The sequence below is a fragment of the Salmo trutta genome, chromosome 27 (genome assembly GCF_901001165.1).
Source record: "Salmo trutta chromosome 27, fSalTru1.1, whole genome shotgun sequence".
Lineage (NCBI taxonomy): Eukaryota > Metazoa > Chordata > Actinopteri > Salmoniformes > Salmonidae > Salmo > Salmo trutta.
The window spans coordinates 21,785,692-21,813,109 of NC_042983.1; the positions used below are offsets into that span (position 1 = coordinate 21,785,692).

Sequence of the window (27,418 nt, forward strand, 5' to 3'; positions counted from 1 at the left end):
TGTAATATCCCTCAAAACACAGGGATGATGATTCTGTCAGGTCACGTCAATTCGAATCTGGTATCAGAACAAAATAGTCAGCACATAGTAACTTCTGATTTCTTTGTACTTGAATTAATGCAAACACATTTATGGTAAATATGGGGTTCGTATATACGGGCTCCCTGTAACACCACGCAGGGCAGACAGAGAACTAGAATGACATTACAAGTTCTTCCTTAAATACTGGACAGACTTAGTTCCCTCTCCCTGAGGGCCTGTCATAGTAGAGGCTAGAATATGGTTTAGACTTATTCCAGCCTATCGTTGGCGTGCAGGTTGGTCCCAACCTCTAGACGCACTCCAGCTTCCTGGCGGATGTCTCAACTTGTGACTGCACAATGCGCAGTTCTCTAAAACCCTTATACCCCCCTGCATATACATTTCACCCATATCCTGTTATTGCTGTTGTTCAGCAAAATGCTCTTGCAAAACCCTGTTTTAAAGCATCAGTATTCTTTCCACATGACCCACCATCACATGAGCCACTTCCTCTTAACATATAGCAGTACTCAATTATCTATAGTTTATATACTTAATATTATAGCATAGCTGCTCTGTTATTTTATATAGGTTATGCTAACAAATAGCTAGTCAAACCCTAACAATTCACACAGGATAAGTATTGTCAGAGGTCCTGGGAATTTGTCGAAAAACAGTAGGTTTTTAGGGCTGGGATAATAAACTTTCTGCCAAGTAAAAAATGACTGACATGGAAGATTCGGATGGGACTAACATTACGGATGTGGTGATTTGTGCTCGTGCACATAATTACATTACCTGAGCTCCCCCCAGTAACACTTATCCCGTCCGAATAGGGCTTATGAGGCTGGAACCCTACTGGCAGCACGTGTGCATAGGGAAACAAGATGTAAGTGTTAGTTGTTCTAAAAGTTGTGAAAAAGATTTGAATGATGTAAAACCTCCAAAATTATATTTATCAAAACAAATTTGCGCCGAATACAACGGGTGTAGACTTGCTTCAGAGCCCTTCCCAACGATGCAGTTAGAAAATAATAAAAAGTAAAAAAGAAAAAGTAGTAACACGAGGAGTAATACACCATAACCTACTTGTCAAACATATGTCTATGTTATATACCATTTTCTGAAATTGACCATATTTAATTAACATTGTAATTGCGCACAAATTGATGTCAGATGCACCTACCCCAATGCTCTGCATCATGCTGATGACTGGGATGAATGCAGGAGAAGATTTCAGAAGCAGGACAAGACACTCTCTTTTTGACTGATGACCGATGTAACCGATGTGAAATAGCTATAGCGGTGGTGCACGCTAACAGTGTTTCAATTGGTGATGTCACTCACTCCGAGACCATGAAGTAGTTGTTCCCCTTGCTCTGCTTTTGTGGAGCGATGGATAGCAATGCTTCGAGGGTGGCTGTTGTCGATGTCACTCGCTCTGAGACCCTGGTTCAAGCCCAGGTAGGGGCGAGGAGAGGGAACGGAAGCTATACTGTTACACAGACATAATACGTGATATGCCTATCTGGCTTAATGATTATGACGGTCATAATGCTTCTTGACAGTGTCATAAAGCGAATTATTTTAGGCTAAGTAAAGTGACACAGTGTCATTCTGACAGTGTCATAAAGTATATTTTAGGCAAGTTATTTAAAATATGTGAAAAAAACATGACTGTAAAGAATGAATTACAACAACAAAGTACTTAAGAAACAAACTTTCAAACGAAGGAAACTTCTTGGCAGGGAAAAAACAAGTTTGAATAAATGTGGGTTTTTACACTTATGTAGGTGCCATAAAATAAAGCAATATCTGTCACAACAGGTGTAAATATATTGTTCATGACAGTGTTATGACCATATTATGACAGGTAATAACAAGTTATGTCAGCTGTTATGACCATGTCATAACGTGTTATGACTTTGGGTGTCAAGTAAAGTGTTACCAATAAATGTAATATTGCAGTGGTGAAATGGCAGCAGTTGTGTGTTGTAAGGTGCAGGAGTCTCCCTCCAATTCAGGCAGGTGCACCAGTGAGGCTGTCCACGGCCTGGGAGACACTGGAATAGCCCTCTGGTACTCCATGTCAAAAATCACTCCAGGTCAACGGGAAGCGGCCAGCTCCAGCACCTCTCCCCTTTCTTCAAAGGACAGCTCTTGCAATTAAACCTGTAAGCCATAGCTCTTGAGAATCAAGGGGCCATCCCATTAATGTTATTAGCTAGCTAGCCTCTCTAGGGTATGTGGGACGAAATCGTCCCACCTACTCAACAGCCAGTGGAATCCCGTGGCGCGATATTCAAATACCTTAGAAATGCTTTACTTCCATTTCTCAAACATATGACTATTTTACACCATTTTAAAGACAAGACTCTCGTTAATCTAACCACACTGTCCGATTTCAAAAAGGCTTTACAACGAAAGCAAAACATTAGATTATGTCAGCAGAGTACCCAGCCAGAAATAATCACACACCCATTTTTCAAGCTAGCATATAATGTCACATAAACCCAAACCACAGCTAAATGCAGCACTAACCTTTGATGATCTTCATCAGATGACACTCCTAGGACATTATGTTATACAATACATGCATGTTTTGTTCAATCAAGTTCATATTTATATCAAAACCCAGCTTTTTACATTAGCATGTGACGTTCAGAACTAGCATACCCACCGCAAACTTCCGGTGAATTTACTAAATTACTCACGATAAACGTTCACAAAAAACATAATTATTTTAAGAATTATAGATACAGAACTCCTCTATGCACTCGATATGTCCGATTTTAAAATAGCTTTTCGGCAAAAGCACATTTTGCAATATTCTGAGTACATAGCCGGGCCATCACGGGCTAGCTAATTTGACACCCACAAAGTTTGGCACTCACCAAACTCAGATTTACTATAAGAAAAATTGGATTACCTTTGCCGTTCTTCGTCAGAATGCACTCCCAGGACTTCTACTTCAATAACAAATGTTGGTTTGGTTCAAAATAATCCATAGTTATATCCAAATAGCGGCGTTTTGTTCATGCGTTCAAGACACTATCCGAAGGGTTACGCGCCCGACGCGTTTCGTGACAAAACATTTCTAAATATTCCGTTACCGTACTTCGAAGCATGTCAACCGCTGTTTAAAATCTATTTTTATGCCATTTTTCTCGTAAAAAAGCGATAATATTCCGACCGGGAAACCCTGTTTTCGTTCAAAGACTGAAAATGTAAACATGGAGTCGTCTCGTGCACGCGAGCCCCAGTCTCTTTGTTCTCAGAACGACCACTATCCAAAAGCGCTACTGTTTTTCAGCCATGGGCTGCAAAGTCATCATTCAACGTTTTGCCGCCTTCTGAGAGCCTATGGGAGCCGTTGGAAGTGTCACGTTACAGCAGAGATTCTCAGTTTTCAATAAAGAGAGTGTAGAAGGCCAAGAAATGGTCAGAGAGGGCACTTCTTGTACAGAATCTTCTCAGGTTTTTGCCTGCCATATGAGTTCTGTTATACTCACAGACACCATTCAAACAGTTTTAGAAACTTTAGGGTGTTTTCTATCCAAATCAAACAATTATATCATATTCTAGTTTCTGGGCAGTAGTAATAACCAGATTAAATCGGGTACGTTTTTTAACCGGCCGTGCAAATACTGCCCCCTACCCTAGAGAGGCTAGCTAACCAGTATAGGTGTCAGAATGGCAAAGGACTGAAAGCATGCCAAAGCCAAGGTTATTTTCCATGAATGCAGAAATACGAAAGTTAAAATGCATTCTTTTACATAGCTTTCAAACTTTCGTAAAAAAGCTAATGTACTAAGTTAGCAATCTGACGACAGCTAGCAAGCTATCTAACATTGTACCAGGCAGCAAAATTCATGGTAGCTATTATCAACCACGTAGCTAGCTAGCTACCTTGACATTGCTAACGTTAGCTACCTTTCTGGATGACAACAATTTGAATATCTTTTCATTAAAATATAAAAACCAGAATTATAGCAGGTGTATAACATTTTCAGTGCCTGTTTTGAAGACATTATTGCAAAAATGGAATCGAGTTTTCAATCTTGTCTGTAACTGTTATCGTATCGGCATCCACAGTCTCAAATCTCCACTCTGTTGCTCTGGGTTCCCACTAGATAACACAGCCACAAAGTCTTAGCGCAGATCTTTATACTACGTCATCCCAGCAGAGACTACCAATGAAAGCAGAGGTTTCTGGGATATCGTGTTCAAATCTAGAAAAATTACAGCAGGGCCTCCCGAGTGGCGCAGCGGTCTTAGGCGTCACTACAGACCCAGGTTCGATCCCAGGCTGTGACCGACCAATATCTCAACTACATTATTATTACATTCAAAATCAGTTATTGGAATTACCAGTGTTTCCATATTCTTTATTTTATTTGGAAATAAAGTGCTCGTAGGATTGCTGCACTAGTCAATAAATTCTGTCCAAATCCAATCTAAAAACAAAGCCTAATAAGGAAAGTAGGACAGTTTTTCATGTGGATGTCGCAGTGTTACAATATTCACATCTGAGTCCGCAGATGACCAAAAAAAATGACAGAGGAAAAGGTTGCTGACTCTTACTGAACTCTATTGGTTTAATGGGAAAAGTCAAGTCTTGCCTGAGTTCGGCTACTGTATTTGAAAGAAGGAACTTGAGCTCTAAACAATAAATGATGTCTCCCCCAATAGGTCTGGTCTTGAATCATGCGTTTTGAAGGACAAGACGCTGAAATGGAAGTTTGGTATTTTTCTATTTTTTTGCTGTGGTATGTTTGTTTATATTGGACATGGTCCATATATATCACATCAAATACATTCACATACCCTGCAAAAAACACATTGCCAAATGCTCATAAGTGAGAAAACAATAACTCAGATTAAAAACACAAATCATTTAATGGTGTCTGCCTACAAAGACCAAAGAACAATCTGCATCATTATTATAATCAGAGGACATTATCTCCAGCCACTTCATAGTTTTTTTCTATGGTGAACATGTCTTCTTTAATGCCTTAATGGCACAGGTGGAGATGCACAGCGACCATTTTGGCTTCCCCTTTGCGACCACAGATGTGCTGTGCCAGAATCCATTTACATCAGTGGAGGCTGATGACTTGAAAAATGGAGGAGGATGGGAGATCCACTGTATAGGCGCGGAATGCACAGCCACGACAAAGTGTGTTTCAAAAATCGTCAAAGACGAATTATTTTAACCTAAAACATTTAATAAAATACATTTATAGTACAATATTATGGGAAATGGGAATGAGAGGGCTACTTACAGTGTTGGGAAGGGATCACAGCAGTGATTGGATGAGGGTATGAGGCATGAGTTGATGTGTTCAGAGGCTTGACCAGTGCAGGACTCGATTGGAACACCAAAAACAAAAAACACCGCAACACACTACATAGTCAGACAAAAGAACTTAGAATGAGTTAGTTCAAGCAAGGAGTAAAATCATTGATGTGTAATAATGTGATTGACTCTACATATGTAACGGCCGTCTGAAAGAGTAGACCAAGGCGCAGTGTGGATAGTGCTCATCATGTATTTATTTCTGGTGAACACTTAAAATACTCACGAAACAGAAAATAACTACCCACAAAACCCCAAAGGAAAACAGGCTGCCTAAGTATGGATCCCAATCAGCAACAACGATGTACAGCTGTCCCTGATTGAGAGCCATACCAGGCCAAAACAAAGAAATACAAAAACATAGAAAAAAGGACATAGAATGCCCACCAAAAATCACACCCTGACCAAACCTAAATAGAGACATGAAAAGGCTCTCTCAGGTCAGGGCGTGACAACATACAGTAATGAGAGAAAATTGATAGGGGTACTCACAGTGCATGGAGAGGAAACATTTAATGTGCCAGTGGATGAGCGGGCACATGAGACATGGCTTCAGTTCATGTCAGGAGAGAGTTGAGAACGGTACTGGAGTGGAGTGGTCATCACCTCTTAAAATCAGGGAACAGGAGGGGACTTAGCTGTAAAGACAAATAGCAGATACAGTTGAAGTCGGAAGTTTACATACACTTAAGTTGGAGTTATTAAAACTCATTTTTTCAACCACTCCAAAAATGTCTTGTTAACAATCTATAGTTTTGGCAAGTCGGTTAGGACATCTACTTTGTGCATGACATAAGTCATTTTTCCAGCAATTGTTTACAGACAGATTATTTCACTGTATCACAATTCCAGTGGGTCAGACGTTTACATACACTAAGTTGACTGTGCCTTTAAACAGCTTGAAAAAAATCCAGAAATTATTTCATGGCTTTAGAAGCTTTTGATAGGCTAATTGACATCATTTGAGTCAATTGGAGGTGTACCTGTGGATGTATTTCAAGGCCTACCTTCAAACTCAGTGCCTCTTTGCGTGACATCATGGGAAAATCAAAAGAAATCAGCCAAGACCTCAGAAAAAAAATTGTAGACCTCCACAAGTCTGGTTCATCCTTGGGAGAAATTTCAAAACGCCTGAAGGTACCACGTTAATCTGTACAAACAATAGTACGCAAGTGTAAACACCATGGGACCACACAGCCGTCATACTGCTCAGGAAGGAGACGCATTCTGTCTCCTAGAAATGAACGTACTTTGGTGCGAAAAGTGCAAATCAATCCCAGAACAACAGCAAAGGACCCTGTGAAGATGTTGGAGAAACAGGTACAAAAGTATCTATATCCACAGTAACACGAGTCCTATATCGACATAACCTGAAAGGCCGCTCAGCAAGGAAGAAGCCACTGCTCCAAAACCACCATAAAAAAGCCAGACTACGGTTTGCAACTGCACATGGGGACAAAGACTGAACTTTTTGGAGAAATGTCCTCTGGTCTGATGAAACAAAAATATAATTGTTTGGCCATAATGACAATCTTTATGTTTGGAGGGAAAAGGGGGAGGCTTGCAAGCCGAAGAACACCATCCCAACAGTGAAGCACGGAGGTGGCAGCATCATGTTGTGGGGTGCTTTTCTGCAGGAGGGACTGGTGCACTTCACAAAATAGGTGGCATCATGAGGCAGGAAAATTACGTGGATATATTGAAGAAACATCTCAAGACATCAGTCAGGAAGTTAAAGCTTGGTCGCAAATGGGTCTTCCAAACGGACAATGACCCCAAGCATGCTTCCAAAGTTGTGGCAAAATGACTTAAGGACAACAAAGTCAAGGTATTGGAGTGGCCATCACAAAGCCTTGACCTCAATCCTATAGAAAATCTGTGGGCAGAACTGAAAAAGCATGTGCGAGCAAGGAGGCCTACAAACCTGACTCAGTTACACCAGCTCACCCAATTTATTGTGGGAAGCTTGTGGAAGGCTACCCGAAACGTTTGACCCAATTTAAACAATTGAAAGGCAATGCTACCAAATACTAATTGACTGTATGTAAACTTCTGACCCACTGGGAATGTTTTGAAAGAAAGAAATAATTCTCTGTACCATTATTCAGACATTTCACATTCTTAAAATAAAGTGGTGATCCTAACTGACCTACGACAGGGAATTGTTACTAGGATTAAATGACAGGAATTGTGAAAAACTGAGGTTAAATGTATTTTGCTAAGGTGAAAACTTCCGACTTCAACTGTACATTCCATTACAGCAGCGCCATCTATGAATTTAAACTCAGACATCTCAAAATTCATAAAGTCAAACAGACTGGCAACTCACTCACTTGACACATCAAGTTATTCCAAGAAACATTACTGAATAAAGCCCTGATCATCCACATACCTGACGATAACTGCAAGCAGACTGGTGGCATCATATGTCCCAGAGTGGTGGGGCAATTTTTACCCCCTGGGGCCTGGAGTTTTTCCTTATATGTTAACCTAACTAAGAAAACACTGGACCCTATAAGGTATGACAGTGATTAATCAATTGTAAAAAGGTTAAATATGGGCTATGATCAGTTTTTCCCTAATCGGGTCACATGGTTTTAAAAAACTCTGGGAAAAAAACTCCTGGCCCTGGGGGGGATGAAAACCCTGTCAAACTGCAGCTACCTTATGTTTGTTCATATAAATTATATTTAGACTAAATTAGGAGGGGGATTTCCTCTACCCAGACACATAGACAACAACTGATAGACAATAGAACTCACAGGTCTGAGCTTGCTTCATGAATGTTTGCATCATGCAGGCCTATGCAGCTGTAGGCCTTGTAAAGAAATGTACTCACGTCTCATCACTATTATGTTGACTGATTCATTCCAGTTCATAATGTTGGATTAAAAAAAGTATAGGCAGCCTAGGCAGCCCAAATTTGAATATAAACAACATTTGATAACATTCACATTTTCTCCTGACACACAAATTGACTATAAATACATAACGTTACCAATTAATTTACCCTGACCAGATGGACAGGGCACATAGGCTGTATACAGATGTAGTGTTGTCAACTTAGCGACTTTGTCACTATATTTAGTGAGCATTCAGACCCCTCTAGCGACACATTTTCAAAACAATCTAGCGACTTTTTCTGGTGTTATTGGAGACTTTTGGAAACTCTGACGCGAAAGCACATATCATTCTTACTCTTCTCAACGAGCAGCAGGTGCTGCCGTGAGCCCCACCCCGGTCCCACCCCGTCCAAAAGCACTCACAGACGGCCCAGTCCTCGCACAGCAGTCCCTCCCAGCTGCAGTCAGGGCAGGAGATGTTCATCCCTCCGTGTCCAGACTGTAAATGAATCGCGCGTGCGGGAAGCCGCCGCTGGCTGTTTAGCTTATGTCACAGAGAGGCACACACACAGTGGACAAGGTGAGTAATTCAGGGCAGGATGTAAATGTAAAATGTTCTTTGTCTAAAATAACTCACTGCACAAAAATAAATTACTGCATTTGACTCACACAGCCTCAGTCACTTACTCACCTTGTCCACTGTGTGTGTGACTCTCTGTGACATAAGCTAAACATCTAGCTGGCTAGCTCATCATGTCTCAGTCTAAACTGTACACTCAAAAATACAGAAAGGAGTGGGAATCAAACCCTGAATTCAAAGGCTGGTTGAAGCCGTTTATTGGAGATGATACACTGGCATACTGTCTGCATTGTAAGGCTGATTTCTACGCCAAACTTAGTGATGTAAAAAAACACATGACAACTCAAAAAAATACTCAAAAGGCAAAGCCTTATAACAGTTCCACCCAAAACAAGCTGACATTTATGGTTAAAAAAATTGACTGCAAAAAAGGCTGAGGCCACAAGGCATTAGCTATTGCTGAACACTGTTCCATGCTGCCATGTGATCACATTGGAGAAGCATGTAGAGCTGCTTTCTCAGACTCCACTGTTGCTACCCACTTCAAAATGCACAGGACAAAGTGCACAGAAATGATTAATGGTGTTCTAGCACCATACTTTCTGAAAAAGTTGGTCGCAGATGTGGGTGACCAGCGTTTCAGCCTCCTCCTCGATGAGTCCACGGATGTAAGTGTTTCTAAGTACCTGGGGGTTGTGATAAGGTACTTTAGTGACACCAAGCAGACAATTGTATCAACATTTCTGGGGCTTGTTGAGTTGGACAGAGGAGATGCCAAATCTATAGCCCGTGCTGTTGTGGCTTTCTTCGAGAAGTGTTGTCTTAAAAAAAAGAAACTCCTGGGGATAGGGACTGACAATGCCTCTGTTATGACGGGGATTAACAATGGGGTCCATAAAGTGCTGAAGGAGGAGTATGGCCTCAAATATCTGGTTCTTAATCATTGTGTGTGCCACTCTCTGCAGCTTGCTGTAAGTCATGCTTCCAATGACACCATCCCCCGTAGTGTGGAGTACTTGGTACGAGAGACTTATAACTGGTTTTCAGTGTCTCCAAAGCACAGGGAGTCCTACAAGGCCATATATGAGACCATGAACTGCGGGGAGAAACCTTTACAGATAACCAAGGTGTGTGCCACACGTTGGCTCTCCATTGAACCCGCGGTTTCACGCATTTTGGACCAGTGGGAGGAGCTTAGGCTACATTTCACAGTTATCAAGTCCAGTGAACACTGCTACATGGCTGATGTTTTATACTCCATGTACAGTGATCCTCAAAACATATTGTTTCTGACTTTTTTGAAGTCAGTGCTGGGTGAGATACAGTTGGCCATCAAGGCTTTTGAGGGAGAGCAAGTAGACCCTCTTAAGCTACTTGACAGCTTGGTTAGCCTGATCAAGTCTGTGAGCAGCAGGGTGCTGAATCAACTGGCAAATGTTGATGTACTCAAAGGGCCAATAGATGGATACATCACTCAAACCGTACCTTGGTTACCTTTTTGAGTCAAAGGCAGCTGAGCTCCACCTTGCGCCTGAGGATGAAAACAATGTCCGAAAGCGGTGTGTAGCCTTCACCATCTCCTTCACTAATGAGTTGAGGGTGAGACTGCCGGACAACATCGAAGCATTGCAGTACATGTCTGTTTTCAATGTGGAGGAAACTCTAAAGCACAATAAGAGCCCTGGAGAAATAGAAAAAAATAGCCAAGCTCCTTGGCTACTCCCCTGCAGAGATAGACAAGATTGTCCAGCAATGGCGTGCCATCCATCTTAGTAAATGGAACTAGACAAAAAACACACTGGGCTTCTGGAGTGAGATTTGGAAGTTCAGGGATGCAGCTGATATCAACCCGTTTCAAGAACTTGCCATGGCTGCTGTGTCTGTGTTGTCCTTGCCACACACTCGAATGCTGAAGTCGAGAGAGTATTCAGGCAGATGAGTGTGATAAAAATCTAACTTGGAAATCGGATGTCCTTGCAGACCCTTAACTCCATCCTGTACATTCGATATGGACTGAAGCTGTCTGGTGAGACTTGCTATGAGCACCAGCTGCCTGATAATGTTTTGCAGCTTTTTGGCACATCAGCTGCTTACTCATTTAAGTCAGCTCCCTCAGTTGCTGAACCTGCCATAGAGAGCCTTCACCAAAATGACGATGACCCACTCTTTCTGTGAGCCAGCACAGCCTGTGTGTGTGTGTGTGTGTGTGTGTGTGGAGGAGCGTCTGGAAAAAAGACAATTAACCTGAATTAGGGCCAGACTAGTCACCATAATTTTCTCACATTGCCATTGATAGTTTTTTCTATTGTCTCTTTTTGGTCCATTTAGATTGTATACAAAAAAATGTTATGGTTAAAAATGTTCATGTGTTACTGTGACTTGTTGTAGGCTCCTAAGTGGACCATAAGGTTAAAAAAAACAAACCAAATTAAGAAAACTAAACAAAAAAATTAAATAAAAAACTAAGTAACTCCGCCAGAGTGTCTCTTTTGGGTCACTTTTGCCGGTCCCAAGCCCGGATAACGGAGGAGGGTTGGAATTGTGACATAAAAAAAACAAGAATCGACAGAAGAAAGTTCATTTGTAGTTCTAAACATATTTAGGGTGTTTTTTACTCACTTTTTGTCTCTCCCACGACGTCATTCCTCTCTCCTACAGCGTCCATCACAATTACACGCACATGGCAAATTATGCAAACGAGGTGATTACGTCATTTAGCAACTTTTAGGACAGCCAATACCTACTTTTCTTACTGAGGAGTTGGCAACACTGTAAGCTGCTCTTATTAGTAGCATACAGTTGACCAGACTGAAAAATAGTATCATTTTCATCCCACACAGCATGTCAGATTTCTAATGTTCAGGTGTAGCCTAGGCTGCTGCAAAATTAATGTCATGAGTTTTTGCTTGTATCTGTTCGGAGTGATTATGTGTTATCATCTTTGCTAAATAAATACCGGAGGAAAGTGCAAAGCCTACTTGAGCACACGCCAAAAAATACACTGCGTCAACTTCTCTCTTTACTTTTAATAGATGATGCGACGGAAGCTATCAAATCATTCAGAATTGTTTTCGACATCCTAGAAAAGACAGTCGAAAGTTCGATATGTTCAGCAAGTAAAGCATCGCAACGTGCAATTACCTCTGCAAGCTCCTTGTAGTTGCCCTTCCCTCTATCGACGCAGCTTTTTCCTAGAAGCTTGAATCTGATGTGGGCATTTACATGCTCCCTGCTTTTGGTTTGCCGTTTAGCTGAACGATCGATGTTCTTCAGGTCACTGTACCCACCTTCCGACCAAGGCTCAGACTTTCCAAAAAGCAGGCAAGGCCAGCAATACAGGCGGCCTGATGAAAGGCTCCCTGTTAACCAGCTATACTTTTGATACCAGTTGGTATTGAACGCCCTCACCTTTTTATCCTTCATGAAACTGATCTCAGGCAGAGGTCGACCCTCGCTTTTAATTCGCACCTCGTCCGTGTAGCAGATATAGGATATGGTAGAAAGAGCATGTGGCCTTTTCTGAAGCCTACAGGCTGGATATAAAATGTACGACAATGTAATGAGATGGACATTTTTTACATCATGCCGGTTTCTCCGATCAAATAGCCCAACCTAGATGTCCCTCAATCAAATAAAAAAAAATGCTGTCATGTTAACAAACAACATATCCTAAAAACAGGACAGGTCAAAGTAAAATGGACAATATGGAATTGGACAATCACAACTGTTGTCCAGGAATTTCATCCCATTGTCATGGTCAGTGGTTTCAAGTTTGTATCCGTGAATTTCTGACAAGCTGATCATTGCAAAAAATAAAATGCTTCTGCAATTCCCCCTGTGTAAACACACTGCAAACAGGCTCACGATAACTCTTGATAAAGTTGGGTAGCTGATATTTTTATTTTATTTATTTAACATTTATTTAACTAGGCACGTCAGTTAAGAACAAATACTTATATTCAGGGTTGAGTAGTTTACTTTCTAAATGTAATCCGTTACAGTTACTAGTTACCTGTAAATGTAATCTTTGGATTACCCAAACTCAGTAACGTAATCTGATTACATTTCGTTACTTTTAGATTACTTTCCCCTTAAGAGGCATTAGAAGAAGAAAAACATGTGTTACCAATTGAATGACATCTATTGCAGGATAAATCAATGTTAAAGTTTACATTGCTGGTCATATATGGATGTTCAATTTTACTTTATGGGTTGGTTATGTAAGCTTCTTCTAACCCATTGCTTTCTACTACATATAATAGTATGATTAAATTATATATTTACATGAAAAACCAAAGTATCAGAATTCCAGCCATTCCAATAAATGTTATACCCCTTAATCTTCAAGAATACGACTTGGAAATATGGAAGTATAGATTAGCCAAACTGTTTTACCTGAGCATAACCCCAAAGCAAAGGACTTATTAGCCAGCCATACTCTGTTGTTTATGATTTTGTTGTCATGTAGGACTGATTGGGCTCATTGATTTGAGTTAAAAATAAATGCTGCGCTCATGGAATGGCATGCTTTGAGCACTACTGAAAAGTGCTATTTACATGTGAAAAATGTATGTCGTATGCTGCATTTGCTATAGGCCTATTGTTTACATTTTTTTGTTTTAACCATGTTATGAGGCTATACAGTGTTTATTTACATTTACAATGTTTACAAACATTGGAGAAAAAGAAGCTTATATTTTGGGTTCTCATGGAGTGTGACAATTGAACTAAACTCATGAGGCATTTATAAATTATATTCTTCAAGAATCAAGTCCAAAAATGGATGTAGCAACTACAGATTGCCCCTTTAAGTCTATCAAAAGTGTGCAAGTTTGAGCATGTGTTCATTAGGCCTATGGATTTTTTTTTTTATCAGCATGAACTAGATTGAGCAATAAAAGACCCACTTTTATTCCATAGGCTTGGATCCGCACTATGCAGCTGTTGCAAGAGCGCATTTTTCACTGGCTGTCCATTGATTTAAAAAACAATGATTGATAGGCAGCTTAAACTTCTTGAATTCAACCATTATTGGGTTCAAATACACATTTATATTTGTGAACAGCCATCTACAACAACCACAATCCATAAAGTGCAAATAGCTAAATGAGAGAGCAGCAGTGTGATTCACATCAATGCGCTATGTAGATATCAATACGTGATATCCCATCGGCGTAAGATTCACCGCTACTGCCGTCCTTACCTCCAAGCGTTTTTTCAAATTGGATAATCTTTGGATGCCGACAGCAGTCGCACCATTGGAAGACATAGCTTGGACTGTAGCCTACAAAAGCCTATTCCTGCTCTTTTCCGCGATCCATCAAACACATTTGGTGTGTCATCATAGTGGTCTCTGACTTGTGCTCAGACTCGCTCAGGTGGAACAAATGTAAAAGTGCGCCTTTTTTAAATTTTGATTTGAATGTCATTGAGAAAACAGAGAAGTGTCAAAGATTTTTTTTTGCGAACATCCTCTCTGAATTTAAAAGTAATCCTCAAAGTAATCATCTAGTTTTTCAAAAGTATCAGTAATCTGATTACAATGTTGTCGCTGGTGACATAACGGATTACAGTTACCGTTTTTTGGGACCCCTTACATGTAACGGATTACGGATTAAACATATGGAAAATACCTTTTCACCTTTCATTACATGTAATCCCTTACTCCCCAACCCTGCTGATATTCAGAGTTTAAATGGCCAACTTGATTAGTCACAGGAATCAGGACTAATAAAGCCAATGCAACGGCCTATTTTACAAACGGTGGGCCTACAACATGGATCAGCATTTACAATTCCATTGCGGGCCGACATGTCAACTCGTGCTTACTGGGGTGAAGCCTGCCATCTTTTGGACATCTTTGTTTGGTGTTTACAAACGGTAGGCTTACCACAGATGGGCATTCCATTTTTTTTTCAGGCAGTACTGTAGCCCTCAGTAAGCACCAACTGCGATGCCGTTTGGAAGTCTTTTTGGGGGGCAGTACGGTCGGCCTTGATTTCCATATCCACTGACATTGGTTTTTGGTCCGGTTTGGACCAAATCTGAACCAATCATAGATGTCTATGTTTGGTTCAGATTTTGTCCGGTCATAACATAGCTGTTTATAAATTACTTATTTCCAATTTTCATTCAGAACCAAAAATGAGCCTGATTTCAATATCTGGAAAATACATATTTTCAATGTCTGGAAAATATGAATTTTCAACTTTCATTCAGAACTGAAAATTAACCTTATTTCGATGTATGGAAAAGACGTATTTTTCAACATCTGGAAAAGATTCCTTTTCAACGTCCTGGAAAATATATATTTTAAACATATGGAAAATACCTTTTCACCTTTCATTCAGAACCTAAATTTGAACCTAAGTTCAACCTCTAGAATATACATGGAGGGGGCGGCATTTTTTGGTATCGTTACGGGTAGCAGAACAGCAAAGACCAGCCTTGGAGGTAGTGCAGCAGGTAACTGAAACAGTCCAAGTATAATTGTGTCATAAATGGCAAAGTTTAATTTCAATTTCTCATTGGTTGACTTACAGTTAATACACATTTAACGTGCATTACTACAATGACCAAAGCGGACAGTAATACATATTTTCCAAAACAGAAATGTTTTGATGAATTTGATGGCATTACATGTGTATACAGTGACACTGAAATGTTGGTTAATTCATCATACAGCTAATAGAAGGAAGGGTGCAGTCAAAATTCTAAAGAAATGTACACTGCACTATTGCAGCCATGATTTTGCTGAGTTTGTTCAGCATGATTAATTCACACAAGTATATTGTGCATCTTTTCTATTAATATTCGCCTGCTTCCTCTTTCCCTGTTTCACAAACACCCACTGAATGTGGTTCTTCACATTTTGGGCTGTGTGTGTGTGCATACTACTCACTGAGTATGCTTTTGGTTTAACAATAAATAGTCAGCACGATGTCTTTGTTGCTTCCCTCCCTCTATGGTTTTTAACCATGGAATTTTGAAACACATTTAGAAAGATGAATGGCTAAATCAGAACACTACAGCCTACAGACTAAACGTGATTAAGCAGAAAGGGACATTTTCTCTGATGTCCATGTTGTAAATGGCAAAGTTTAATGCTAGTGGAGGCCAACTCCATTCAGCACAGAGTCCAATGAGCGCAATCAAACTCAAATGGTCTTCTACTTCCTGCTTAAGGTGGTTTAGTCCAGGCAGGGGGAGGAAATGCTTTCACATCCGTTTGTTCTTGTAACACAAATGCCATATGGCTCACTGCTTCGATGAAGCTAAGGCCATTAACTTAAACACACTCAAGTACAGTACATTCAGAATAGCACCTTATAGCTGATTCATGTGACAACAATGACTTAAAAGAATAGGAAAACACGAGATAAAATAATATTGACAAACCTGTAGCATTTTCACAATATAAATAGCTGCACGCCATTCTAATGCTATAGGACCATCTTTGGCGTGTTCATTGTGATAAATCCAACAAAACAGATTTTGACTAAACCATGTCCTCACAGTTTAAGATCCATTTCAATACAGTTTACATTGTACCACAGATAAGGGTCCAAATATCAGTGAAATCCTTAGTGATAATACTGTTTGCCTTGTCTCATGATTAGTGCTTTCTTGGCTTGGCATGCTCGGTCTCCCAGGCCGGGGGCCTGATTCTACAGAGATTGAGGAAGGGGACAGGGGCCTCTTAGGGGAAAACACAGTCAGTTCCACCCTCCAGCTGATGGGGGGCTCAGTAGGGGTATCTAGAGATGGAGATGTAGATGATGAAGATGCTCTGGTATGTGATGCGGCCCTGTGTGGAGAGGGTGGTGGCCTGCACCCTCAGACGCACCAGGCCTGGCCTCTGCAGGGGCCGTAGGGTGAAGATGATGCCCCTGCCTGCCTCATCCCTGATGCCAAATATTTTGCCCCCTGCCCCCGGATCCCCCTCACTGCCCTGCTCCAGGATGGTGAAGGATGTTCTCTCCTGCAACACCCCCGCCTCAGAGAAGGCAGACAAGCGCACCACGTTGTGATTGGCTAGGATGCCTAGGGGCAGGGTCAGCAGCTTGTATTGCAGTAGCAGAGGGGAACCTCCAGAGGCACAGTCCCAAGAGCAGGGTCTGTAGCACGTCCTGCCATGGAGAAAGAAGAGTCAACTGTTACACTTCCAGAGGTACTGATACTGTTGTCAGCTGGCTCTAAAGTTCAGTGACACATACAATACATAACTACTGTACACAACAACCAATTCATGGTTTTGTGGCATCAATGGTCGGTGACTTATTATATACATAGCTAACTACACAAAAAATGACTATGGTTGTGTGATAAGTGAGTACGGTAACTACAATATTACAAAAATACCCAGGAAACAATCTGTTAAACTAGCCACACATTGCAACACACAGTGGTGTTGATTGAGGCGCCTTACCCCGGGCTCCCTCCTTTCTGATAGGATGCAGGGCAGGGTGTGTCCAGACACTGATGTCCTCCACGAGTGTTGAAGCACATCTGGTTGTGTCCACACTGGATGCCTTGTACTGCACACTCATCAATGTCTGCAAGCATCAGAAAGGAAACTCAGTACCTGTGTATGTTCTTGGCAATGCAAACCCAGTTGTGATGGGTGGTTATGTTTATTGTACGTTTTCTCCATACCTTTACAGCTCCTGCCGTTGGGTAAGAGCTGGTAGCCTGAAGGACAGAGGCACTGGAAACTGCCTATTGTGTTTCGACACTCATGTTGGCAAGGCTTCCTCAGCAAGCACTCATCCACATCTGTACAGAGATCAATGACATGATGAGGTAAGCACCAGTGGTACCAGATTAAAGTCCCTTGCTTGCGGCCTTTGCTTACAGACATTCAAGGAAAATTAGAAACTTCTTCTCCATCTTGTCCACAAACGCAGATGCCAATTAGATGACAGAACCAAAGTGCCCTTGGTGTTTTGGCTTATTTAATAACAACATCTTTATATTGGGAATACTTCCAAAGGGACTTCTACTTTAGGGGGAGCAACACTCACCGACACATGTGCCATCTCGGTTGGTGTAGCCTATGGGGCAGCTCTGTCTGGTGATGCGGGATACCCCATGATGCCGTGAGAGGATGGGCCTACCGAGTGATGACACCAGCTGTGGGCGCAGTCTTTCCCTGATGCGGGTACCGTTGGAGACGGCCTGTCCTCTCTCTAGGCCAGCACAGGAGCGCCCATCCCCCAGCAACACAGTGCCTGGTGGGCAGAGGCACCGGAAGCTGCCTGGCACGTTACGGCACTGGTGGGCACAGGGACTCGGCGTCTGTAGGCACTCATCAACGTCTGAAAGACAAAACAAGACTCAGACACTACTTCGAACAACATTTTATTGAACAGTAGCATATTGTTTTGTGTAGTAAAACATGACTATGCCAAAATGAAGCGTCTTACCCAGGCATGGACGGCCCACCCCCTGGGACTGATAACCTCTGGGGCAGACACAGCCGTACCCCCCAATGGTGTTCTGACAGATCTGGCTGTAGCGGCACATGTGGCTCCCATCCTGGCACTCGTCCACATCTGTGACACAAAACGTTGGTAAACACAGGGCTTAATGTGAGGGTCATCATTCTCATGGCACAAAGCTGTACCTGCATGCAACAACAGTCAGAGTAACAGATGCATTAATTATGAATGGTATCATACCCACACAGGCCCCATTCTCTCCCATTCTCATGCCAGCTGGGCAGCTGTCGAAACACTGGTAGCCTCCCTCTGTGTTGCGGCACTGTTGGTGAGCTGGGCACACATTCCTGCTGCACTCGTTTATGTCTGTTTACAAACAAGCATAAAGGGTTTGAGATTCCATGAGCTAACTAACTGCTTCCATAACTTACAGTTTACTGCTTCCTGGTGTGAAATATTTGATTCTGTTGAAAATATCATCAGTGAGCCGCAGGGGCCACTGACCTAGACAGCGGTGCCCAGAGAGCTGGTAGCCAGGGTTGCAGACACAGCGGAAGGAGCCCAGGGTGTTCAGACACTGCTGCTGACACGGGGAGAGAGACGACTCCTGGCACTCATCCACATCTGAAACACACACCACAGCTCTAACTCTGTTACTAATATGCCTTATACAGTTGATGAGCGGCTGAAAGAAAATCCAAAATAAACTTTTCATTTGTTGTGAATAGACTTGCCTTCACAGCTGGTTCCCATGGCGCTGGGCTTGAACCCTGGGCCACATTTAGCCTGGCAGCGGTACGTGCCAACCGTGTTCACACACTGCTGGTTGTAGTGGCACACGTGGGAACCCTGTGCACATTCATCAATATCTGCAGAGAGGTACCACAAATGTGAAGTGAAACATAAGAACACTGTCTACAATAACAGTGTTTATACATTCACAGTGATACCATCAGTTCAGATAATCTCAGAACCCAGGTCCAGATGTTGTGTGCACTAGCTATCTGACTATTTAAATTCATGTAAATATTTGTGTATTTCTGTCACAATAGATTGCCTTCTAAATACAGCTTACAAATCAACATGATACCAGAGCCATATACAGACAGATCACCTAATGTAATGACGTATCTAAATAGGAGACATAAAATTGTGTGATAAAGTGTGCAGCATTCAGTGAGAGTGTTTCCTGTGGCTGACCTTGGCATGTGTTGGTCTTTGGAGAGATGGTGAAGCCGGAGGGACAGGCACAGGAAAAGCCACCCATCACATTGTTGCAGGAATGAGAGCAGGGCGATTCTGCAGCACATTCATCCTCATCTAACGATTCAACAGTTACAGTTTATTAAGATGTTCTGCATGAGTTAATTGTATTGCAATACTTTGTAATTGTATTGTTGTAATACATTATCATTACACTGCAATACAAAATATGATTGGTCAATCCAAAAAGGGTATTTGGATTATTTTCATTTCAACAATTTTCTACGGTATACATTGTTGTTGTTTTTTAGCTTATTTTTTATCTTAAATCACAGAAGGCAAATGTATACAAAAACATACCAGCACAGTAAGAGGCTGTATCCAGGACAAAACCTTTCGGGCAAGTTTCTCCATCACCATCTAAAAATACAGAGCACCACCTTAAGTCCATGAACCGATTCAATCGCAACTTACATTTAAACAACTACAATGACAAAAATGCAACATGTTTGCTACAGTACATCAGTTTAAAGTCAAGTGTTAGTCTGTCTTGTGTTAGTCTGTCTTGTATTAGTCTGTCTTGTGTTAGTCTGTCTTGTGTTTGCACTGACCTGGTAGGAGTAGTGAGGCTGTGATCTGGAAGTCCAGACTGAGAGTGAATATCCTGTAGATGCTACTCATCTGGGACACCTTAAGCAGCTGCAACAGGGGCCCCTGGCGCTCCTCTCGGCCCTCATAGATGATGGAGTGGTTACAGCGCAGCACCATGGGACCGCCTGCTCTCTGATGGGCCTGGGACGACCACGAGTACAGCTTCCCTGGTCCCGTCTGCACGTATGACTCATCAAACTCCTCCAGGACACAAAGCAATCATCATATTATAGATAGTGTCATGGTTAGTCACGGTCAGGGACTTGAGCTGGCTTTAGGATGAGAGTGTTAGTCATTACACACCTGCAGATTGAGATGGGAGGTTGATAATGTTGGAGGGACAAAGCCATTGATAACGATGTCCATTAGGAGAACCCCCTCTGAGTCCAGACCTCTGGCTACATGTGTTACCCGAAGGCTCTCTCCTGGTTACACACACACACACACAAACAGAACGTTCAGATACAGCAGGGATTCATAAAAAATCTAAAAGTTGTTTTGAACATGAACTTTCCACACCCGAAATATTAACTTCTCATTATTTACACCCACTTCCTGGTGCACTCATAGAAAATATATGCCTCTTAGTCAAAGTCCAGAGTAGAAAATGCAGTCAAGCGTTTTGATACCATCAGAGTACACAGTATCCCGTAAAACAGAAATGTATATTAGCAATCACACCCTCTTCGCTCTCAGACTCATTTATCCAACTAAGAGAATATCATCAATATGACCACCAATGGACAGAGCATTATCAATTATAGGGAGTACTATCAATTCATTTACCCAAAATATGTTACACCGTATTCGGTAACACTTTACTTGACACCCAGTGTCATAACACGTTATCACACGATCATAACTATGTCATGTGTCATAACAGCTGACATAACATGGCCATAACTGTCATGACCCCATATATTTACATCTGTTGTGATATATATTGCATTCATTTTATGGCTGATTATGACACCTACATTAGTGTCAAAACCCACATTTAGAATTTTCCCTGACACTAAGTTAACTTTCATTTGAAAATTTCTCTTAAATCCTTTGTTTTGATGTAATGAATGCTTTGCAGTCATGTTGTTTTCAGCATATTTTAAATAACTTGCAGAAAATACACTTTATGACACGGTCATGAAGCATTATGAACATCCTGTGTCACTTTACTTGGACTAAGAAAGTACACTTTGACACTGACATGAAGCATTATGACCATCATAATCATATAAGCCAGATAGGCCTATCACATGCATGCCCTTATATCAGTCATCAGTCAAAAAGAGGATGTCTTGTCCTGCTCCTGAAATCTGTTCCTGCATTCATCCCAGTCATCAGCATTGGGGTAAGCTGCATGTCTGACATCAATGTGTGCACAATTACAATGATAATTTAACAGGTAAAAAAAAAATATATATATACACACACACATATATATACATACATACACAGAAACATACTATTGACACGTAGGCTATGGTGTAATGGAAAGTTGACACTTATGTAGGTGTCATAACCATAAAATAATGCAATTATGTCAGGTTATGACAAGTTATGTCAGCTGTTATGACATGGTTATGACCGTGTCATAATGCATTATGACGCTGGGTGTCAAGTAAAGCATTACCTAGTATACCATATAGCCTATGTTTTATACAATTCCTTTTTGCAATACAACCCAATGAGAACGAAAGTAAAAAACAACATAAGAAAATAATTATATTTGATGAACTGGACAGTATTAAAGTGACACTGAATATATGGTGTTTGGCTACGTCCAACAGCAATTCATGCTTTTGGTTCGGCCTTTTCCACAGTGCTAAATGTTTCATTTACGTATGAAAAGCATAGAAAACAAAATGTCAGCACACAAACCATACACAACCAAATTACAAAAATAGTTAACAACAATACAACCAAATTGTGCGTATGAGAAACGCGTGAGGGTGAATGAGGAGACAACATTTTACCTTGTAAATTTCTTCGGATCCAAACATGTCATACTCTGATCAAAAATAAATGAAATACTAAATACTTCGAATTCATTCCCATACATGAAAGTCTGTCTTAGGAAATAAGGAGGATTCTTAGAGGTTTCAAAGGACGGCGTAAACCATTGCTTTACTAAGGCTTGTTTAACTGGGGCTACATGGAAAATATTTTAGCTGTTGTGAAAACGGTGTACTCTTATGCACATCGAATTTCCTCAGATCATTTCTGTGGAATACTAGACAGAGGCATGGGAATGACTAATGCTGTAACACAATGTGACTTTGTTGTAGTAAATTAAGTACAGACCAAATACATACAAATATTGAAACATTGCTGTTGTTTCCAGTCAATTTTATCTGTGGGAAACAGCTACTCTCTCTGTGTGCATTTCTCTTTGAAAAATCATCCTCCACATCTACTACATTTGACCTGTAACTAGTATACACTCAGGCTCTTATAAGACACCCACTGTGAATTTGTCATCCTGTCTGCTTTTCACCTTGCTCTGACTTCCCGCTCCTGATTATTAGTCTATACTTCTACCCACTTGATAAACTTTAAGTGTCCTACAAAATGGTCCACCCACACAGACAGTGTGGTGAAGAAGGCGCAACAGCGCCTCTTCAACCTCAGGAGGCTGAAGAAAATTTGGCTTGGAACCTAAAACCTTCAGACTTTTACAGATGCACAATTGAGAGCATCCTGTCAGGCTGTATCACCACCTGGTACGGCAACTGCACCGCCCACAACCGCAGGGCTCTCCAGAGGGTGGTGCGGTCTGCACAACGGATCACGGGGGGGCTAACTAACCTGCCCTCCATGACACCTACAGCACCCGATGTCACAGGAAGGCCAAAAAGATCAAGGACAACAACTACTCAAGCCACTGCCTGTTCACCCTGCTACCATCCAGAAGGCGAGGTCAGAACAGGTGCATCAAAGCTGGAACCGAGACTGAAAAACAGCTTCTATCTCAAGGCCATCAGACCGTTAAACAGCCATCACTAGCAGAGAGAGGCTGCTACCTACATACAGACTTGAAATCATTGGCCACTTTAATACATGGAACACTAGTCTCTTTAATAATGTTTACATATCTTGCATTACTCATCTCATGTATATACTGTATTCTATATTATCTATTGCATCTTAGCCTATGCCGCTCTGTCATTGCCAATCCATATATTTATATAATCTTATTCCATTCCTTTACTTAGATCTGTGTGTATTAGGTATTTGTTGTGGAATTGTTAGATATTACTTGTTAGATATGGCTGCACTATTGGAACTAGAAGCACAAACATTTTGCTACACTCGTAATAACATCTGCTAACCATGTGTACAGTCAGGGAAAAAAGTATTTGAGGACATTAAAATGCAAATCAATGCAAATTAAAATGCAAACCATTAAAATGCAAATCAATTTATAACATTTTTGATATGCGTTTTTCTGGATTTTTTGTTGTTGTTATTCTGTCTCTCACTGTTCAAATAAACCTACCATTAAAATTATAGACTGATCATTTCTTTGTCCGTAGGCAAACAGACAAAATCAGCAGGGGATCAAATACTTTTTCCCCTCACTGTACGTGCCAATTACATTTGATTTGGACATTTTTTACCAGCTTATCACCTTTTTGTACCACGCAAACCATTGATTCTTACAACTAATTCAATACTTTTGGATTACTCAGTGAGACTTATCTTCTGTACTGTCTGCGAATTGACTTGCTAGCTCGGATATTTCTATTACTAGGACACGTCTGTCTAACTGAACAGGGACTGGTAAGGACAGCCTTGTAATGGCATCGGGATAATTAAGGTACAATGAATGTAATACCTGTGAATTACAATATGATGAGCTATTTGCTGTATTTACACTATGATTTAGCACTTTGTGTAGGCCACTATAGTCTGCCCTGCAAGCTCCATATTCTAGTCCAGTAAATAAATGATACAAATAATACTTTTCATGATATGGAAGGAGCTCCACCCAGATAATACAGTACATATTTTACAATAAGCAATTTGTTAAAAAGTAAATGATACTGTACAGGTTCAGCTTGAATACTTTTTCCCGTTGCTCTGTGTAACTCCAGCGATCAATTCTATTGATCGGATTAACGGGATTAATAAAGCACTTACTATATACAATTTCATTTGTCTAAACTCACACATTCTATTCCATTGTACCACCAGAATGTCAAATAAGCAGGAAGAAGCAAAATCCCAGATGCCAGTGAGTCTTGTAGTCACAAAAAAAGACAGTAGCTGTCACTACAATTTCACAGATCACAGATATGTACTGTATAAACTGAAATGAGTGCAATTCACAACATTGTTCAGTGGAAGCTGCTGTAACGGAGTAAATGGAATGGCATCAAACACATGGAAACCATCCCCTTTCCCTTTGTATCCAGAGCCTGGAGCCCTTCTCTCCTTCCTCCAGCCTCCTGTGCTGTATGACCCAGGCCTGCTCCACGGTCCTGTGCAGGGCCTCCTCCAGCACATGTTCCTTCTCCTCCTCCGTGACACCGTAGAGGATGTTGAAGTAAGTCCTGTTCTGCATCTGGATGTCAGCGAAGCTCCCACCACAGTCGTCATCTGGGACAAGGTCATGTTGACGCCGTTGTCCAGGACGCGACCCACTCCGGTGTGGCCGACCACTCCCAGGTCCCCCTCCAACAGGTCAGGCTTGATGAAGTAGTGAGTATCCAGAATGCCCACCATGAAGTGCAGGCCTGACAGGTAGACTGCGTGGTTAGAACTGCAGCCACACGCAGGCTGTCCTCGCTAGCAACCCCAATGATTTTGGAGATGACGACATCATCTCTGATGGCAAACTTGACGCCCTTACTAAAGATGGAGGAGATGGCAGAGAAGCTGGGCCTCTGGCCATGCCACGCCCCCAGCTGACTACTCACCTTACTCATAGGCAGCCGGTCCAGAGAGATGAAGTTCTTCAGGTGTTTCTGCAACTCACACTGGATACCCAACAGAACCTTACTAGGGTCCCAGTCTTGTGTCTTGGTTTGAGTCCTCATCATTGCGTAGGTTTGCTCCATGCTCTCCACCTCTGGCTTGGGATAACCAGGGACAACATTGTGGAGCTGAAACCCAAACAGTTGCAACCAACTGCTAATATCTGTAGTAACTTGGTGACATCCTGTAACTCTTCAACAGCGTAGCTGTTGTTGAAAGAGTAGAGGTTGAAAGGCTTGGGTTTGATGCTGAGCTCCATCCACAGGTTATGGTTGGGAGTGGTCCACCTCCCAGCCACCACATCATACATAGTCCCTCCTCCCCAGGTGCACCAGATTAGTTAGCGGGTCATAGAGACCGCCCTGGAACCCGATGATCAGCTAAAAGGAGAGTTTGAGTCTTGGTAATTTTCTCTGTCTCTGTAAGTGTAGAGCATCTTCTTGACAATGTGTCCTCGGCTACTGAAGATGGCCAGTGGTGTGCCAGAGTTATCTTCCCTGTGGCTCAGTTGGTAGAGCATGGTGTTTGCAACGCCAGCATGGTGTGTGCAACGCCAGGGTTGTGGGCTTGATTCCCACAGGGGGCCAGTACAAAAAATAAAAAAAATGCATCAAATGAAACGCATTCACTACTGTAAGTCGCTCTGGATAAGAGCATCTGCTAAATGATGTAAATGTAATTAACAGCAGTCATGGAGAAATATGCCCTCTGCTGGTTCTCTTACAACGTACAGATGTAGGATCTTAATTTGACCACTTTATGTCAGGAAAATAATCCTGCAGCAAGAGGAAATCTGAATTATTGTGATGATGATAATTAAAATGGACATTTGTGTAGGGGTTGATATATTTTTTTGTTAGGGCAAATTAAGTCTGACAAGTTTCTAAGCCCTGTCTAAGCTGGGGGGGGGGGGGGGGTTCTACTAAACTATATGGAATTGTTTTAAGATGGTCATACCAGGGATCATTTGGCTATTTGATTTGGTATTTTAAGACACCTTGAAGTATCAAAAAAATATTTAAAAATGTAATTTGATGAAACATTATTTTTGGCCTTACTGCTATTTGGCCATAGAAATGCATTGAATAACAGATTCACTACATGAAACAGAGATATAAGATCAGGAAACATTTGTTATTTCTTTCTTACATGTATTTAACCCCTTATTTTTGGCACTAAACAGTCTCCATATATACTACCATAAATTTTTTCAACTGCTACTGTGGACCTTCAGTCTTGTGGGTCCTGTGCAAAACAACAGACATGTACGTGTTCGTGAGAGTCTCACCTTTCCACAGAGGGGTTAGTGTGTAGCCCAAACTGTTTGGACGCTACAGACAGAAGATGGTAGATCGGCTGTACCGACTTCAGACGAGTCCCAAGACGCTTGTGGGAGTCGTAGTGCAAAACTAGGAACCCCATCATGTTCGTGAGAGTCTCATCTTTCCATAGACGGGCCAAACCGACGCTACAGGCGATTTTGTGAGAAGACCGATCTTCGGGATGTCCCATGGGCTGACAGACTCCGCTCTAGCTCTGTCACCACAGATGCTGAAGTGTGACATAGGCAGACGCAGTGGATTGAGACGCATCCAATATCTATCTTAAACTGACTGATTTTTATGGGGATTTCTTTATTATGCTAATTCAATATCCAGGGGGGGCACAGACATCGACCTTAGGGGGGGTTAAAGTGGAAATTATAAACTTGTGAAGCCTGTTTAACCTTGCAATATACTACAAGTTTGTATTTCCTGCTATTAAGAACATTTCTTGCAACAACAGAGTGATCCAACTGTGGCTCAGTTGGTAGAGCATGGTGTTTGCAACGCGAGGATTGTGGGTTTGATTCCCACGGGGGGCCAGTACAAAAAAAATGAATGAAATGTATGCATTCACTACTGTAAGTCGCTCTGGATAAGAGTGTCTGCTAAATGACTAAAATGTAAATGTAAGATCCTACACCTGTACAGATTTAAAGGGGAAATTCAGTTCAGTAGAGACAAACACTGTTGTAGGACTACATTTAAAGTAGAGTAAAACAATGCAGGTTATTTTGCAGGATGTAACTGTATCTGTTCTTAACTGACCTGTGTCAAACTCCAGTTGGGACTCCTGTCTGAACAGGCCCTGGGTCAGTGAGTAGCCGTTCCTGGCTGCTCCAGTCTGCAGCACTGTGGTCCAGTAGATGGGAGCAAACACAGACACGAGCGCCCGCAGCAATGGACCTGCAAAACATCAGTAGTAAGACCACAGCTTATATGGAAATATCTCTAAGAAGAGTATGATAGGTCAGGGTACAGACATGCTCAATGACAGTGACTGAGGGATATATCCACAACGT

The 27,418-nt window shown here is 41.6% G+C and overlaps 1 protein-coding gene and 1 long non-coding RNA gene across 3 annotated transcripts in view; both read right to left on the minus strand.

The window, feature by feature from the left end:
- Window positions 1-4,591: 4,591 nt before the first annotated feature.
- Window positions 4,592-5,675, minus strand: LOC115164591 (uncharacterized). The gene is made up of 2 exons (XR_003869950.1): window positions 5,307-5,675; window positions 4,592-5,167 (listed from the first exon to the last, which is right to left on the minus strand). It is a non-coding gene; the product is annotated as an uncharacterized LOC115164591 (long non-coding RNA).
- Window positions 5,676-15,289: 9,614 nt separating this feature from the next.
- The window catches only part of hmcn2 (hemicentin 2), a 63,428-nt gene continuing 51,299 nt past the window's right edge, over window positions 15,290-27,418 (minus strand). Inside the window, exons 69-81 of one of the 2 annotated variants that reach the window (XM_029717245.1) lie at window positions 27,165-27,302; window positions 20,401-20,522; window positions 20,058-20,295; window positions 19,807-19,866; window positions 19,444-19,563; window positions 18,978-19,112; window positions 18,748-18,867; window positions 18,484-18,609; window positions 18,229-18,357; window positions 17,827-18,120; window positions 17,459-17,578; window positions 17,232-17,358; window positions 15,290-16,932 (exon numbers count right to left, since the gene is read on the minus strand). In XM_029717245.1, coding sequence (XP_029573105.1) covers window positions 16,548-16,932; window positions 17,232-17,358; window positions 17,459-17,578; window positions 17,827-18,120; window positions 18,229-18,357; window positions 18,484-18,609; window positions 18,748-18,867; window positions 18,978-19,112; window positions 19,444-19,563; window positions 19,807-19,866; window positions 20,058-20,295; window positions 20,401-20,522; window positions 27,165-27,302 — 2,114 coding nt within the window. In that variant the 3' untranslated portion in view covers window positions 15,290-16,547. Of the gene's footprint in view, window positions 16,933-17,231; window positions 17,359-17,458; window positions 17,579-17,826; window positions 18,121-18,228; window positions 18,358-18,483; window positions 18,610-18,747; window positions 18,868-18,977; window positions 19,113-19,443; window positions 19,564-19,806; window positions 19,867-20,057; window positions 20,299-20,400; window positions 20,523-27,164; window positions 27,303-27,418 lie in introns of both variants that reach the window. The other variant, XM_029717244.1, reaches the window with a different exon arrangement.